This window comes from Acanthochromis polyacanthus, chromosome 7 (assembly GCF_021347895.1).
Source record: "Acanthochromis polyacanthus isolate Apoly-LR-REF ecotype Palm Island chromosome 7, KAUST_Apoly_ChrSc, whole genome shotgun sequence".
Taxonomy (NCBI): domain Eukaryota; kingdom Metazoa; phylum Chordata; class Actinopteri; family Pomacentridae; genus Acanthochromis; species Acanthochromis polyacanthus.
In genome coordinates this window covers 37815104-37831914 of record NC_067119.1, presented here as the reverse complement: position 1 = coordinate 37831914, position 16811 = coordinate 37815104, and the positions used below count along the sequence as shown (strand labels likewise).

The 16811-nt window shown below is 39.2% G+C and overlaps 1 protein-coding gene across 3 annotated transcripts in view; it reads left to right on the top strand.

Moving 5' to 3' along the window:
• ppp3cca (protein phosphatase 3, catalytic subunit, gamma isozyme, a) overlaps positions 1-16811 on the top strand; it is a 38989-nt gene that overhangs the window by 11178 nt on the left and 11000 nt on the right. For all 3 annotated transcript variants that reach the window (XM_022217887.2, XM_022217885.2, XM_022217886.2), the window contains exons 4-11: positions 1832-1943; positions 6257-6402; positions 6612-6751; positions 9152-9229; positions 9316-9410; positions 9510-9635; positions 10388-10465; positions 12281-12365. In XM_022217887.2, coding sequence (XP_022073579.1) covers positions 1832-1943; positions 6257-6402; positions 6612-6751; positions 9152-9229; positions 9316-9410; positions 9510-9635; positions 10388-10465; positions 12281-12365 — 860 coding nt within the window. The remainder of the gene's footprint in view (positions 1-1831; positions 1944-6256; positions 6403-6611; positions 6752-9151; positions 9230-9315; positions 9411-9509; positions 9636-10387; positions 10466-12280; positions 12366-16811) is intronic.

Sequence of the window (16811 nt, the reverse complement as noted above, 5' to 3'; positions counted from 1 at the left end):
AAACTCCAGCCGAAGATGATTATTTTGGAAAGGGCTATAGTTGACCAATTTTATCGGCTGGCTGATAAATCGGTTGGACCCTAAAAACTATTAATGAATTAATGGAGAAAATAACTGACAAAACATAATCAATAATGAACAGCTGTCACTTGGTTAAGATATATGTCACTCTCAGGCAAAAGTCACGACTGTAGCCAGACAACTAGTGATAAATGTATAAACTACAAAACAATACAAAAGTCTTACAGCTCCGCATTTATAGCTGTTTTCTCTCACTAGCAGCACTGAAAGTTCTGTTCATTTCAAAGGCCACAGAGCTCACTTCAAGAGCACATAAGACAGACAGAGCAAAATGGATATCAGGATGTGGTTACCAAGGCAACTAAAAGATTCACTGTCTTGTGCCATTGCTGGCCAGCAATTTGTCAGAGTCTAAATTCAGTGAATGTGAACAATCCGTTTTATTCTGTGTGCTTTTCTTTATCTACTTAGTGAATTCTCTTTGATCCAAGAGAGTGTGTCGGTGCACTGACTTGTCTCTTCGCAGCCCAGCCCCTGCACACACCAGGCACAGGCTGAAGTGTGTGTGTATCTGGGTTTGAGGTGAAGGTAGCCAGTGTTCATGTCGGCCACACAAAGCTTTGTGCCGTTTCCTTTGTCTTCCTCCCCCACTCCAGGCTCTGATACAGAGTGGCTGGCTAAAAGAGTGCAGAGGGCTCTCATTAAAACCCATGTCAGCTTCCAGCCTCTCCAAGCCATGTCCCTCTCTCCACCTCCGCGCAGAGGAGATCAAGTCACAGCCCCATCTACACATTTACCTATACTTCACGCTTCAGTATTCCTCTCAACAATGGAAGGGAATAAGATAAGGTAGTTGTCTCCTGTTTCTTTACTGTGAATGCACACCTGCTGGCTGTGGTTGCCCTGGCACCATATTCTTACCTCCATGGCTGGTGCATGTTAAAACAAGGGGCTCAGCATGACAAATGGTGGCTATTCAACAGTGTCTTCTCTGAGTACTCAAGAAGAAGCAAGTTGATTTGGATTGTGTGTGTGTGTGCGTGTGTGTGTGTGTTTTCCCATTTTTGCACGCCATAGTTACTTGTAGGTGTGTTTGCAGCCTGGCACAATTGACGTGAATTTCTACTGGTTCCATTTGAATAAAATCATCTGTAGACTGCTGCTGCAAGATGAAGCATAAATAGTAGTTAACTTGTCCTGATCAAGGCCACTTGATCAAGGTGAGACTAAAACATAAAAGATAAAGAGGAGAAAAGTATGTGGCTACTGCTACTTGATGGTCTTTTATTATTATGTGCAGAGTGCAGCTGTACAACAAGTTGTGCTGTCTGCAGAGCAAACATTGAATCCAACAAGACCTTCAAGTCTCATGCTCTTTGTTAGATTTGTTGTGGATGGCTGGGCCTACAGGAGTATGTATGTGTCAGTGTCTGATACGTGTAGCAGGTTCATACCACTTATCCACAAGTCCGGAATTAATTTTCTTCACCTGCAGATTTTACTTGAATTGGCTTTTCCTATTGGGAGATGGTGTTGTGCTTGCCAGATTGTTACTGGTGGCCATTTATGTGATTAAACTGAAATGATTAAGTGATTAATCAATAAGTTGACTGGCAGACAACCTATGAGCAATTATACTGATTTGATTGGGTTATTTTTCAGGCTAAAGCTCCAATCATTCTCTGGTTCCAGCATGTCTGTTGGGACCATTGGCTGCTTTTCTCTGTCATTTATCAATCAACGCTAAATGTTGTAATTGTCACACTTCTGACTTTTTATGTGTTCTCCCTCGCTCTGTCTGTCCTAACAGTGTGTTCTCTACCTCTGGTCGCTCAAGATCAACCACCCCACCACACTCTTCCTCCTGCGTGGGAACCACGAGTGCCGGCACCTCACAGAATACTTCACCTTCAAACAGGAATGTAAGTGTAGGGCCTCTTCCAGCCATAAGAAGAACGGTGTGATGTGCTCCTATGCTCTCTGTAGCACTTCAGAATGGTCTGCATCAATCAGGTCTCAGAATTCCAACAAAGTCAGGGCATATGGTATGGCATCTGTGATGTGAGTGCAGATCACTTAGGCACTTGATCAACTGAATTTGCATGTTGAAATGTTGCAATTAGCAGATTGCAAAAGCTGAAATTCAGGATGAACGTTATGAACCTTCAGACTCAGGGTTTAAATTGTTGTGTCAGGGTTATTAAAACTGTTGCACAGTAAAGCTTGACTGTAAAAAATGGATTGAGAAATCAAATTGCAATATCTGTCATAAAAATTTGATATTTCTCTCAACTTTCTCATAGCACACATACAAATGAGAAATGTAAAAACACAATTTTGAGAAATGTAAGAATTTCAAGTTGACCTCCATTCCAGAGAAAAAGGAGTGTGGTTGCTCTGACAGATTCTTCTTAATAACATGACTAGTTTCCCACAAGTAGGGCGTGTTTGTTACAAAGTGTGTGTAGAATGTGGAAGTCCTGTCACAAGATGTGGCAGTTCATTAGCATTACAGTCTGCACAGAGGAGAAGAAAGATTTTCCTTTTCATGTTGTAGACGATGAACTGCTGGAGCATGGAGAGCAGCCAGGCATGCTGTTGATGCGTTTCAGACAGTTACACACACACTGATTTCAATCTGTGACAGCTGTGTGCGTGAATCCATCTCTCTGTGTGTGCAAAGCAGGTGGGGTTGTATTAGTATTCAAACTCGGAGACAAAGACGCTTTGGCAGACAGCAAAGACAGAGCCTTGCCAACTGCAAATGAATTTCACTTACTACATCTTCACCCACGCACACCCACACACCATCTAATCAGCGCGCGCACACACACACACGCGCACACACACACACACACACACACACACACACACACACACACACACACACGCTTGTTAGTGGTTTGGATGGTGACTGTTGGAGGCAGTGTAGACTTAGAGATTTGAATATCTATTATTTCATAAAGCATGTGTGTAAACTAAATCAGAAGATAAAGTTTCAGAGGCTGGAAAAAAAAACGACATTTCTTAGTCTGAGTTATAAGGCTTCCTCAGAGGCTGCTGGCTAAATTGCAAATTGCTCACCTTTGTCTAGCACTTATTTCTTTATGCATCAACAAAAACACGTTCAGTGAATGAAGAGTCTAAAGCTTTCTGATTGAATTTGATTAATGTTGCTCTGGTTTAGTCTTTACCTGAAATGATGGATTCCCTTTAGAGATTAGGTGTTGCAATTGTAAAGGATAACAACTTAGGGTTAGTGATATAACTAAAAATTCACAATAAATGTTGCATTTCAGTCAATATTGGTTATTTTTGATGACTTTTAATGACCTATTTTTAGAAAAGACCGTCAGAAACATGGTTTCATTTGGATTTAACCACTTAAGTGTGACTCAGTGGCACACATCGCTGGCTTTTTATGGCCCAAACTTATTGCAGCTGTGAACATAACTGCCCACTGACTTTGACTTGTTGTAATATAGCTTACGTGGTAGTAAACAGTGTTTAAAAGCTATTGATCTCTTTACCTCCCCATCAGTTTCCTTCTTTCAAAATTTGTAATTTCTGTTGTGTTATTATTGGTTTTTTTATTATTACAGGTATTCATTTATGATAGTTGAATCTTATGCAACAAGAAGTCTTCATTCATACTTGGCTAAGGCAGTCAAGAGAGAGGTTTTATTGCAATGTTGTATTATGCCAGTTTTATTTTCACTAAGATACTAAAAGTTTAAAAGCCTGGTATGTCTTCACATCTTGTGGCATACAACAAGGGACATATTGAGAAAACGGAATATAAATGCATAAGCACTCATTGACTTTAAAAAGGGAAATAAGAAATGTGTACAAAATCGCAACATCAACACCACCAATCAACTCGTGCAGTCCAGATTTTCTCGAGCACATGGTTTTTACTGAAGCAATATTGTAGTAGTCCTAAAATACTTAAATAATCAAATAAATTAATTTTAAAAAGAAATCAAAAAATAGTAAAAAAATCTGTGATGGTGTGTTAGGGCATGTATCACACCTTGAATATGAATGACCGCCTTCAATACATATGTTGTAAATACTTTAGTTGCAAAGTGTGTTTTACAGCTTGCAACTCACAACATAGGTTATGTATGGCTGCGCAGCCTTCGACCAGTTGATCCTCGAAATGTGACTCCAGCTGTCTGTAAAAACTACATTAAATCTGTGGTGTAGTTTCAGAAGAATTTGGCAGAAATAGTCAGATAATGAATTGTCTCCTCATTTAAAAAAAAGTTTAATTTAGAGGTCAAACTTAGGTCAATAACTAAACTTAAATTTTGACAAGCTTAATTATCCACATTTATTTCAAGTACAAAGCTCATTTCTGCACACTTTTCCAACTTGATTGCGGCACTAAGTTGTCCCTGGCATTGTGTCCTAGCTGCTCTTGCCCTATAAGGACTCGACTTCCTCCTGACCTCATTTGACCTGCAGTGTTCTGCAGGCAACTGCAGAAACTGCCTGGAAACAATCATCAGTCCTGTTGTTGGCAGAGGAGCTGTACTACTTGTTTACAACACCTCTGACCAACATTTGCAGATACAGTCATGCAAGAAATTATTAGACCGCCCTTATTTTCTTCAATTTCTTGATCATTTCAATGCCTGGTACCATTAAAGGTATATTACCTGAAGAATACAATGGACACAACAAAATAGGGCAGCTGATTCCACAATACCTTATGTCCTATTTTACATGCATCAGTTTAATTGTATTGCCAGGGTATATAAGAGGCCATTTCATGTTACAAGCAGCACTGCACATGCAAAGGCCTTGAGTGGTTTCCTGCTTACATTCAAGCAGCAGCACAACTCAGAAGTTGTCAGTTCTCACATAATGCCGAAAGCAAAAGCGTTATGTGAAGCCTCAATGACAGCCATCTTGACACTCCTGGAAATTGGCATGAGTGAGAGACAGGTAGCGACAAAACTGGATATCTCCAAGACAGCCGTTCATTACACCAAGAAAAAAAAAACAAGCCCAACATGGTTCTACCAAACTGCTAGCTGGTCATGGCAAGAAACGTGTTTCTAACTCACGAGATGACCGTCACTTATTCGTTTCTGTGTCAGGAATCGTGGTCAGACCTCCACGGACCTTAAAAATGAGTGGGCACTGTAGAGAAATGGGACTTGTTGGACAAGGACAGTTGGAAGCCGACTTGAAGCTGGTTTGAAGTCACATAGGGCAGGAAGAAGTCCTTCATCAAGGAAAGGCAGAGGAAAGCCTGGTTACTCTTTGCTGGGGATCACAAGGATTGAACTGTTGATGATTGGGTTAAGGTTATCTTCAGGGATGAATCCAATTTTCAGTTGATGCCCACTCCAGCCAACTTACTGGTTTGGAGGAAGCCTGGAAAAGCCTTAAAACCGGACTGTCTTGCCTCTGCAGTAAAACATGGAGGTGGATCAGTGACCATCTGGGATTGTTTCAGTATGAGTGGAACAGGGCAAATGACCCAGGTCATATACAGGGCTACTCTTGAAAACAGTCTTCTTCCAACAGCTGGAAAACTCTTCCCTGCCTCCAATTACTGGGTTTTCCAACAAGACAATGCCCCTTGCCACATGGTAAGCTTAGTTGAAGCCTGGATGGAGAACCAGAACAGTGGAACAATGTCTTGGCCTGCTCTCCAGTTGGAAACCTGTGGAAAGTCATCAAATGAAAAATGGAGAACCACAGCCCAAAACCAAAGCAAATTAGTTTGAATTTTTGCAACAAGAATGGGCTGCTGTGAAAGCAGAACAATGCCAGAAGCTGGTGGAGAGCATGCCAAGGCGCGTGGCTCTATACATCAGAAACAATGGTTATGTTATCAAGTACTAACTCCTGTGTGTATCATGTGACTAAAACAGACAGAAAAGAAAACGTGGAATCCTAAAAGCACAGTTTTTGGAATTGCAATGCCATAGCTATTGATGGAAGAACTTAAGTGATTTTGGTTATTATCAAGAAAACCGTGGAAAATGTGTAGATATCAACTCTTAAGTTAAACTCTTATGAGCTATTTTGTTGTTATCATTATATTTGTCCAAACAGATGTACTTTTAGTTGTACCAGGCATTAAAATGAACAAGAAATAGAAGAAAACAGGGATGGTCTAATCATTTTTTATATGACTGTAGATACTATAGTAGGCAAGTATAGATACAGAAACTAACAGCAATGCATTTTGTTTGTTGCTGTGTTTTTGCTGCAGGTAAAATTAAATACTCTGAACGGGTGTATGATGCCTGTATGGAGGCCTTTGACTGCCTGCCCCTTGCTGCCCTACTCAACCAACAGTTCCTGTGTGTACATGGTGGACTCTCACCAGAAATCAACTGCCTAGATGACATAAGGAAAGTAAGTAAGCCCCACTGACATACAAAGTAGTGGCAAAGCATAGAAGATCTATGAATCTCCATGGCTTTTTTTTTTGTATGGTTTTACTTTTCTAAAATTACATTTGCAAAATTACATTTCCTTTTCGCAATGTGGTTTCCTGCTTATAAGAATTTGACTTAAATCATACATCATCTCAAGCAAGTGTATTTGTGTTTTGTAATCAACAGTTAGACAGGTTTAAAGAGCCTCCAGCATTTGGGCCAATGTGCGACCTGATCTGGGCTGACCCTGGTGAGGACTATGGCAGTGAAAAGACATCTGAACACTTCAACCATAACTCCGTCAGAGGCTGCTCTTACTTTTTCAGGTATTACATTGAACTGCCTTCATCGTTCCTGCTTTAGTCTGACTCCACAGAAGTACTACTGACAGACTGATACAAAGACAGGATTTTATTGAAATATTAACAGTGATTTCTTGCAGTTGTGCAGTGCTTTTTGTAGATCAGTCTGAAAAAAAACCCACAAAGATAATGACCTATGATAATGAAAATATAAAATAGACTGCATCACACAGGTCAGAGGATGGTGCTTCACTTTTTGTAGGTCAAACAGCTTATTGAGGCAGTTTCAAAAATGTCCCTCTCAAAACAGATTAACAGATAAAAACAGCTTGTTCAAAATAGATTAACACATGACAAAATAAGTAAACAGAGGCAAAGAGATTGCTCAGAATATAGTGTGAAAATGGGTTCTAAATACTCAAGAGCAGACAAATAAACAACTTAATAGCACAATAAAAAAAAGCTTGTGTGCAGTTCTGTCGGTCAAAAGATATAACGGGCTGTTTAGAATAGAAAAGAAAAATCATGCAGTTATTTTAATTACACACAATAACACTTTCACAAGCAAACATTTTAAGTTGTTAATCTCAGGAGGCATTTTTTAAATTCTCTTTCTGAATGCAACTTCAACTGTTTGTTGCCTTTGTTGATATCCCATTGGTTACATCAGCTATGTGTAAGTTCAAATGTAGCCACAAATATCTGTACAAAGAAGAGAATAATGCATCTCTTCATTAAAACAGGTTGCGCTAGATAAACTAGGTCTTATTCTATGTGTGGTATATTTGCTTAATTGCTCTGTTAGGTCTCCTTCAGGATAAATTGTAACATAGTTGATGATCCTGCTCATTTTCATCGTCACGCCAAAATCTATTTTTGTCTTATATGTGAGTTTATGACCTGCAAAGCTAATGCAATTCACATCAGCCTTAGCTGTACTTAGCTGTGTTTAGTGTTTACTAGCAAATATTAGCATATTCTAAACTAAGCTAGAAGAAAATGCTAAACACTGTTCTTGCTGATGTCAGTTGGCATTGGTGCTGAATGATTAATAAAATTTCAAACTGATATTTGATACAATGCAACTGGCAAAGTTAGGGTATATGATATTATGCAGCATGTGTCACACCTAAACTGTTGTGTCAAGTGGTTTCACAAATTCATGCCAACCTACTTATGTGACAGTTAACCTTACCTTACAAAATGATATTGCAGTTCAAATCGCAATCCCAGCATCTGTCAGAAAAACAGCATTCAAACATTTCTCCAAATTCTTTAGCACCAGTTAGCATTTAGCTTATAGCATCTCTGTGCCCAAGTACTGCAGGCTGAGCTTATTAGCAACAGCGGTGTTAGCTTCCTAACATATTAGCCACCAAAGTATGAAAGAGGTGACTGGTTCTTACTGATGCTTCATTAAAATGCTGTTTGGTAGGAACGTAAAATGAGAATTAGTTACTTTATGTTTCACAAAAATTGCAGCAAATGCCTCATTGTGTAATTACTTCCAAATATTGGTATTGTTGTTTCTTTAAATGGATTTCCAATGAAATACATGAATTTATAAATGTGCTGATATGGCTATGTTTCAGCCTCCTGCCTCTTTCTGTAGTCACTATGCTCTTTAGTTTCTCCAGAACACAGGAGAAGTGTTAAGCTGATTTGTTACATGCCTCCAGTAATAGCCAATCGAAGCTTAAGGATAGGTGTTAGAACTTTCTCTTTTTAAAACATAAATCAGTTTTTTTGTTAGAGATTGTGTGATTCTGGCACCAAGATACAGTTTTGTTTTGTTTTTTTGCTACAAATGTATATCAGTTTTATATATGACTCATTGATCTTGTTGATGCTGATTATCGATGTTGATGTTTGCCCTAAAAAAAAGCATATTGGTGACGTTTTAGTTTCTCAAGATTCAGTGGCACCACTGGGTTAATCACAGTTTTAGACCAGCTGGTGGTTTAAACTAAAGTAAGACACAAGTACTTGGTTCAACTGAATTCTGCCTGGTCTTAACTCCAGAGAGGTGTTAACTGTAAGAAACCATTCACTTTGGTGTGATGCTGTACGTGTACCCACACTAATATATCTTGAGCTTCACTACTGGATTAGTGGTACCCTAAAGTATTCTCATCCAGCAGATCTTGCCTGCTTTTCCTCTGTATTTTAGTTCTCAACTTTCTGGAGCCCATAAATACTCAGATTTCTGCCTCTGTACACCCAGCATCTTTAAACCCCTAGCTCAACGGACCAGGCGGCACAGCATGCTGAAAATAAATATCCAAGTATTTCCTTAGGCCAACAACAGTCAATTGGCCTTAAGTGGCATCATGCTGTTCCTGTAATGGTTTAAGTTTGGAATAAGCTTTGACAGTGGTTTAACAGGTTTACCCTCTTTTTCTCTTGTTCTCTTTCTCTTTGCAGTTACTCAGCAGTCTGTGACTTTTTGGTAAATAATAACTTGCTGTCAGTAATAAGAGCCCATGAAGCACAGGATGCAGGGTAAGTGATATTCTGGAAAATGAATTTTCTGCAAATTTTTTATTATAGAATATGTGTAATGAGGGTTTCTATTTGTGGCTGCACAGGTATCGGATGTACAGAAAAAGCCAGACCACAGGCTTCCCTTCATTAATCACAATCTTTTCAGCTCCAAATTACCTAGACGTCTACAACAACAAAGGTTTCTGTCATTTTTTCTCAGTAGTGTTGTTCTTCCTGTTTTTACCAGGCTTCAGTCCTTGAATCTCTCCTCCCATCTCTTTCCCTCTGTCAATCCTAGCTGCTGTGTTAAAATATGAGAACAACGTGATGAACATTCGGCAGTTCAACTGCTCCCCCCACCCTTACTGGTTGCCCAACTTTATGGATGTCTTTACATGGTCTTTGCCTTTTGTTGGAGAGAAAGGTATGTTAGTTGTTTGAAAGACAAATGGAGCTAGAAAGCCAAAAAAAATGCTGTATACAGTTGTCTATGATCCAGTGGCTTTTTAGAATATCCAGACGTGTCCAGTGTCTTTTTATTTCTGTTAAATTATAGAATAGGTGTGAATTTTAAAATGGGCCAGTTTATGGCCAATTACACTTTTTCATTGTTCATTCAGAACACAGCCGGTGGAATTTTAAGAGAGATGAACACAATTCACAATGAAATAGTAAATGTTGCTTGCTTTGTAAATCTCTGAAGAGTCAGGAGTTCTTTTAAAAATATATCCTTTGCATGTTTTAGCCAATTTACTCAATTTGTCTGCCATTTGCTCCTGAGAAACTTCCATATCTAATCTGAAATTGCCATCTGGAAAACAGCAGACCAACAGTTGACAAGATGGAAATTAAAATGATAAGTGCATAACGCCTTTGTTACTGCATGGTTTTACATTGGGACATTTTTTGTTGCTTTCCTGCTAAAGGCTAATTATTGTAAAAGGTGTTGGTTCTATAGCAACCTGCTGAACATCAGGAGAATGTTTAGACCTACCATAATTTGCATAAATGTGTACCCTTAGACTTTAAAATGAAATTTAAATTGACTACGAAAGTGTTCTTTTCCAGATAAAACAAACTTTCATAGTGAGGACAGGCAATGCCACAAACTTGCCTCAAACATATATTTGGCACCAGTCTTAACTTAAGTTGTTTTGTGGCTTCCCTCCCTGACAGTGACGGAGATGCTGGTGAATGTACTGAACATTTGCTCTGATGACGAGCTCATGTCGGAGGGAGACGATCTTTATGAAGGTACATTTAAAAGAATGATAATTTACACTTAGACCTTTTTAATTTGGGATTTGATTATCAGGCTAGGTGATTATAGAAATGGATGTGTAGTATTTGTCCACTTATTATTATTATTATTTTTAACTTATTCCCATGAAAAATTAATTTATAAGTCCCATACAGCTGAGTCTCCGTCTGTAGTCTCTACACTGTGGTCTGGCTATCTGATTGGTTACACAACATGGAAAACTGCCAACTTTAAAACCAACACTGAAAGATATTTGCTGAAATGTTCTCTCTTAATTAAACATTTGTATCAATAATAATAAGGTAACAAAGGTAGGAAATTTAACTTTTGCATTGTTGTTCTGATTGTCATTTTACTTTTGATTTTCATGGCCCCAAATGTTGGTTATCACTGATTATCACTGACCCTAATAAACTATATTGGTAGATGCCTTCTTTTGATTTTGATGGTAGATGGTACACTGTACAGGATTATGTTCTTTTTGTCACAAACAGAAATTGGCCAGCTGATACCTTCACCATCTCTTATGTTTAATATGATCATGCCACATGATAATTTTAGATTTTTCTTAAAACACACACAAACACAGTTTGAAAATGGAGCTTTTGAAAATCTCCTCCTAGGTTGAATATATTCAGACTGTAACTGTTGGCAGTATTGATATATAGATAGGGAGAAATGGAGTTTTGGCTTGTGAGAGTCAATATGAGCACCATTTTCTCCTGTGTTTACATGACGTGATTTTGTGCAGTGGCGGATGTGGATGAAGTAGTGCTGGTGATAATGTTCCTAAAAGGACTTTATACACGTTTACACACAAATATACAATTACTGTTCTATTAGATTTACAAATAGAGGCATCAGAAACAGTCCATGCATATGATTCCCTGTTTCCATTGTTGGTTTGAAAACCATTCATAGTGTTTTTTAAGCTTTTAATAGGTCATCCTGGCGTTACGGTTAGGATTATATCACCGCCTGTTGTTTTGGCAAACTCTTGACACAACCTTAATTGTGTTTTTACATGATGTGGACAGAGATTTTGTTTGAGAACGAAGAATAACCCTTGTTTTATAAATTACCCATGTATGTGTGAACAAGGCCTGAATGGTAAGACATTAGCCTGATAAATCTACTATGGGCAGCACCAAGCTCAGGTTAAGAGCATTCAGTATGTTAGTTTAAAGAAGTTAACATTAGCTGGTGTGACCAGTACCTAATCTACTATAAATTTATTGTGATGGTAGACAAATTGTTCCTAACAGATTACTGTCTGTCAGGAAACAAGTGTCAATATTACTCACATTTTTGTCTAACGCTTCAACAATTCAGAGATGTTGAAACATTAATGTTTGCTTTGATCTAAAATTATGTAACTATGATATGTGTGCTCATTTGTGCACATCTCCAGTGTTTACATTGTAGACTTTCACCACAGCCATCTCTGGTTCTTCTGGGAATCACATTTGTAATTTGCTTTTTAAATTAGATGATTTGAAAATTAATCCCGGCACACTCTTACTTGACATCAAATGCTGGAAGGTGATTTAGCCGCAGCACTTCAGCATAATTCAACTTCTGTCACATGTCTGGTGTTGATGAGAGACTTCTGCTCCCTGAAGTACAGCCGCTCTGCACTTATTTCATCTCTTGGATGTATTACAGCTTCATCCCTTGTTCTCTTCTCTCTAGTCTTTCATCTAGCATTTTGTATTTTAATTTGAATGTTAAGTACTAAGAAATTATTAGCAAAGGATGGAAACAGCAGTGTGCTATGTTTTAACTTTCCAATTTGAACTTGTTCCCAGGTGGCACCTCAGCGATGCGCAAAGAGGTGATCCGGAACAAGATTCGCGCTGTGGGGAAAATGGCCCGAGTCTTCTCTGTTCTCAGGTCTGACCTTGTCTTTTACACTGTCCCTTTGATGCTCCTGTTCCTTTTTTATGATAATGCTTTATCCGAAAACACCCTATGTTCATATATATGGCTCTCAGTGCAGTCAGCTGTCAGGATAGTAACATAAAATGCATTTTACCACAGGGTCAGTAGGATGCGGAAGTGTTGGCGAAAGGAAGGGAGTCAGCTGAGTGCACAATGAAGCTGTGTTCGAAAACACAATGTTGGTCTGCCAGGATTAATGAGCTGGCACAAGATGAGTCACGAAGCACCTAGACAGTATAATGGCATTAGACATTATTCCAGATTATGCTGCTGCTGCTAGCTTGTCACACTGCTGTAAGTGGGTAAGATGTAGAGCACCCTGTCTTTCAGACCAGTGTATGTGGGTCAGTGGTATTAAAGATACTGATACATTTCAATATATGAAAACACATATTAGTTATCTATTTTTTCCATTCTCTTTTTTTTTTTCAATTTTCAAAATGTGCAATTTGCAACTTTGCAAAGCTTCGTCTGATTTCAGATGTCACCTGTAGTCTCTTCTGAAGTAGAGAAAATTTTTGAAAATACAGTCACAGAAAAAAAAATTATTAGACCACCCTTGTTTTCTTCAGTTTCTTGTTCATTTCAATGCCTGGCACCACTAAAGGTATATCACTTGAAGAATACAATGAACACGACAAAAATGCAGCTGATTCCATAATGCTTTATGTCTTTTTTGACATGCATCAGTTTAATTGTATTACCAGGGTATATACAGTGCCTTGTGAAAGTATTCGGCCCCCTTGAACTTTTCAACCTTTCACCACATTTCAGGCTTCAAACATAAAGATATAAAATTTTAATTTTTTGTCAAGAATCAACAACAAGTGGGACACAATCGTGAAGTGGAACGAAATTTATAGGATATTTTATACTTTTTTTAACAAATAAAAACCTGAGAAGTGCAATTATTCGGCCCCCTTGCATTAATACTTTGTAGCGCCACCTTTTGCTGCAATTACAGCTGCAAGTCGCTTGGGGTATGTCTCTATCAGTTTTGCACATCGAGAGACTGAAATTCTTGCCCATTCTTCCTTGCAAAACAGCTCGAGCTCAGTGAGGTTGGATGGAGAGCGTTTGTGAACAGCAGTCTTCAGCTCTGCCCACAGATTCTCGATTGGATTCAGGTCTGGACTTTGACTTGGCCATTCTAACACCTGGATACGTTTATTTGTGAACCATTCCATTGTAGATTTGGCTTTATGTTTTGGATCATTGTCCTGTTGGAAGATAAATCTCCGTCCCAGTCTCAGGTCTTTTGCAGACTCCAACAGGTTTTCTTCCAGAATGCTCCTGTATTTGGCTCCATTCATCTTCCCATCAATTTTAACCATCTTCCCTGTCCCTGCTGAAGAAAAGCAGGCCCAAACCATGAGGCTGCCACCACCATGTTTGACAGTGGGGATGGTGTGTTCAGGGTGATGAGCTGTGTTGCTTTTACGCCAAACATATCGTTTTGCATTGTGGCCAAAAAGTTGGATTTTGGTTTCATGTGACCAGAGCACCTTCTTCCACATGTTTGGTGTGTCTCCCAGGTGGCTTGTGGCAAACTTTAAACCAGACTTTTTATGGATATCTTTGAGAAATGGCTTTCTTCTTGCCACTCTTCCATAAAGGCCAGATTTGTGCAGTGTACGACTGATTGTTGTCCTATGGACAGACTCTCCCACCTCAGCTGTAGATCTCTGCAGTTCATCCAGAGTGATCATGGGCCTCTTGGCTGCATCTCTGATCAGTCTTCTCCTTGTTGGAGGTGAAAGTTTAGAGGGACGGCCGGGTCTTGGTAGATTTTCAGTGGTCTGATACTCCTTCCATTTCAATATGATTGTTTGCACAGTGCTCCTTGAGATGTTTAAAGCTTGGGAAATCTTTTTGTATCCAAATTCGGCTTTAAACTTCTCCACAACAGTATCTCGGACCTGCCTGGTGTGTTCCTTGGTCATCATGATACTCTCTGCACTTTAAACAGAACCCTGAGACTATCACAGAGCAGGTGCATTTATACGGAGACTTGATTACACACAGGTGGATTCTATTTATCATCATCAGTCATTTAGGACAACATTGGATCATTCAGAGATCCTCACTGAACTTCTGGAGTGAGTTTGCTGCACTGAAAGTAAAGGGGCCGAATAATATTGCACACCCCACTTTTCAGGTTTTTATTTGTTAAAAAAGTTTCAAATATCCAATAAATTTCATTCCACTTCACGATTGTGTCCCAATTGTTGTTGATTCTTGACAAAAAATTACAATTTTATATCTTTATGTTTGAAGCCTGAAATGTGGCGAAAGGTTGAAAAGTTCAAGGGGGCCGAATACTTTCACAAGACACTGTAAGTGGCCATTTCATGTCATTAGCAGCGCTGCACATGCAAAGGCCTAAAGTGGTTTCCTGCTTACATTCAAGCAGCAGCACAACTCAGAAGTCGTCAGCTCTCACATAATGCCAAAAACTAAAGAATTGTGTGAAGCCACAAAGACAGCCATCTTGGCATGGCTGGAAATTGGCATGAGTGAGAGACAGGTTGCGACAAAACTGGATATCTCCAAGACAGCCGTTCATTACACCAAGAAAAAACAAGCCTAACATGGTTCTACCAAACTGCTAGCTGGTCAGGAAACATCTTTCTATCCCTGTTTCAGGAATCGCTGTCAGACCTCCAGGGACCTTAAAAATGAGTGGGCACTGTGGAGAAATGGGACTTGTTGGATAAGGAAAGCCACTTCTTGAAGCTGGTTTGAAGTCACATAGGGCAGGAAGAAGCCCTTCATCAAGGAAAGGCAGAGGAAAGCCTGGTTATTCTTTGCTGGGGATCACAAGGATTGGACCATTGATGATTGGGTTAAGGTTCTCTTCAGTGATGAATCCAATTTTCAGTTCCCACTTCAGCCAACTTCCTATCTAGGAGGAAGCCTGGAGAAGTCTTAAAACCAGACTGTCTCGCCCCTACAGTAAAACATGGGGGTGGATCAGTGACCATCTGGGATTGTTTCAGTATGAGTGGAACAGGGCAAATGCAAGCTTGTAAAGGACGAATGAACCAGGTCATATACAGGGCTACTCTTGAAAACAGTCTTCTTCCATCAGCTGGAAAACTCTTTCCTGCCTCCAATTACTGGATTTTCCAACAAGACAATGCCCCTTGCCACATGGTAAGCTTAGCTGAAGCCTGGATGGAGAACCAGAACAGTGGAACCATGCCTTGGCCTGCTCAATCACCAGATCTAAATCAAATTGGAATCCTGTGGAAAATCATCAAACGCAACCACAGCCCAAAAACAAATCATTTTGAATTTTTGCAACAGGAATGTGCTGCTGTGAAAGCAGAACAATGTCAGAAGCTGGTGGAGAGCATGCTGAGATGCATGGCTGCCGCCATCTAAATCATCAAAAACAATGGTTATGACTCAAGTCCTAACTCCTGTGTGGATCATGTGACTAAAACAGACAGAAAAGAAAACATGGAATCCTAAAACCTGTTTTTGGCAGAACAATGCCATAGCTATTGATGGAAGAACTTGAGGGATTTTGGTTATCAAGAATACCATAGAAAATGTCTAGATATCAACTCTTAAATTAAACTCTTATGAGCTATTTTTGTTATCATTTTATATTATTATAACAAATGTGCCTAAAATGAACAAGAAATAGAAGAAAGCAAGGGTGGTCTAATAAGTTTTGACATGACTGTATACACTACCGTTCAAAAGTTTGGGGTCACTTAGAAATGTCCTTATTTTTTTAAAGAAATGTTTCTTTCAATGAAGATAGCATGAAATTGATCAAAAATAGAGTGTAGACATAGTTAATGTGGTAAATGACTATTGTAGCTGGAAACAGCTGATTTTTTGATGGAATACCTCCATAGGGGTACAGAGGAACATTTCCAGCAACCATCACTCCTGTGTTCTAATGCTACATTGTGTTAGCTAATGGTGTTGAAAGGCTCATTGATGATTAGAAAACTGTTGTGCAGTTATGTTAGCACATAAATAAAAATGGCAGTTTTCATGGAAAACATGAAATTGTCTGGGTAAACCCAAACTACTGAACGGTAGTGCTAAAGATATGTTCACTTAAAGCTGCTGTCCGGAGTTTGAATCGCAGCGTCTCCCGAAACGCTGTTGGTCCCTCCCTCTGATTTCGCCCCTTTATTTGTGCACGCGCGCAGTACCTGAGAGGAGTGCCCGGAGTGCTGCAGCATCTCGCCTGTTTTGCTGTTTTCCCCTCTTCTACATTTAGTACATTTAGTAAATAATAAAGGAATTACGTTAGAATTCTGTATTGAGTCTAACTTGTCCTAATACCAAAATAACATGAATCTGCTAGGAATAACGAGTAAAGTTTCAATATGTGATTACACTCGTGTATCCCTCTCGATGACGTTGTTTATC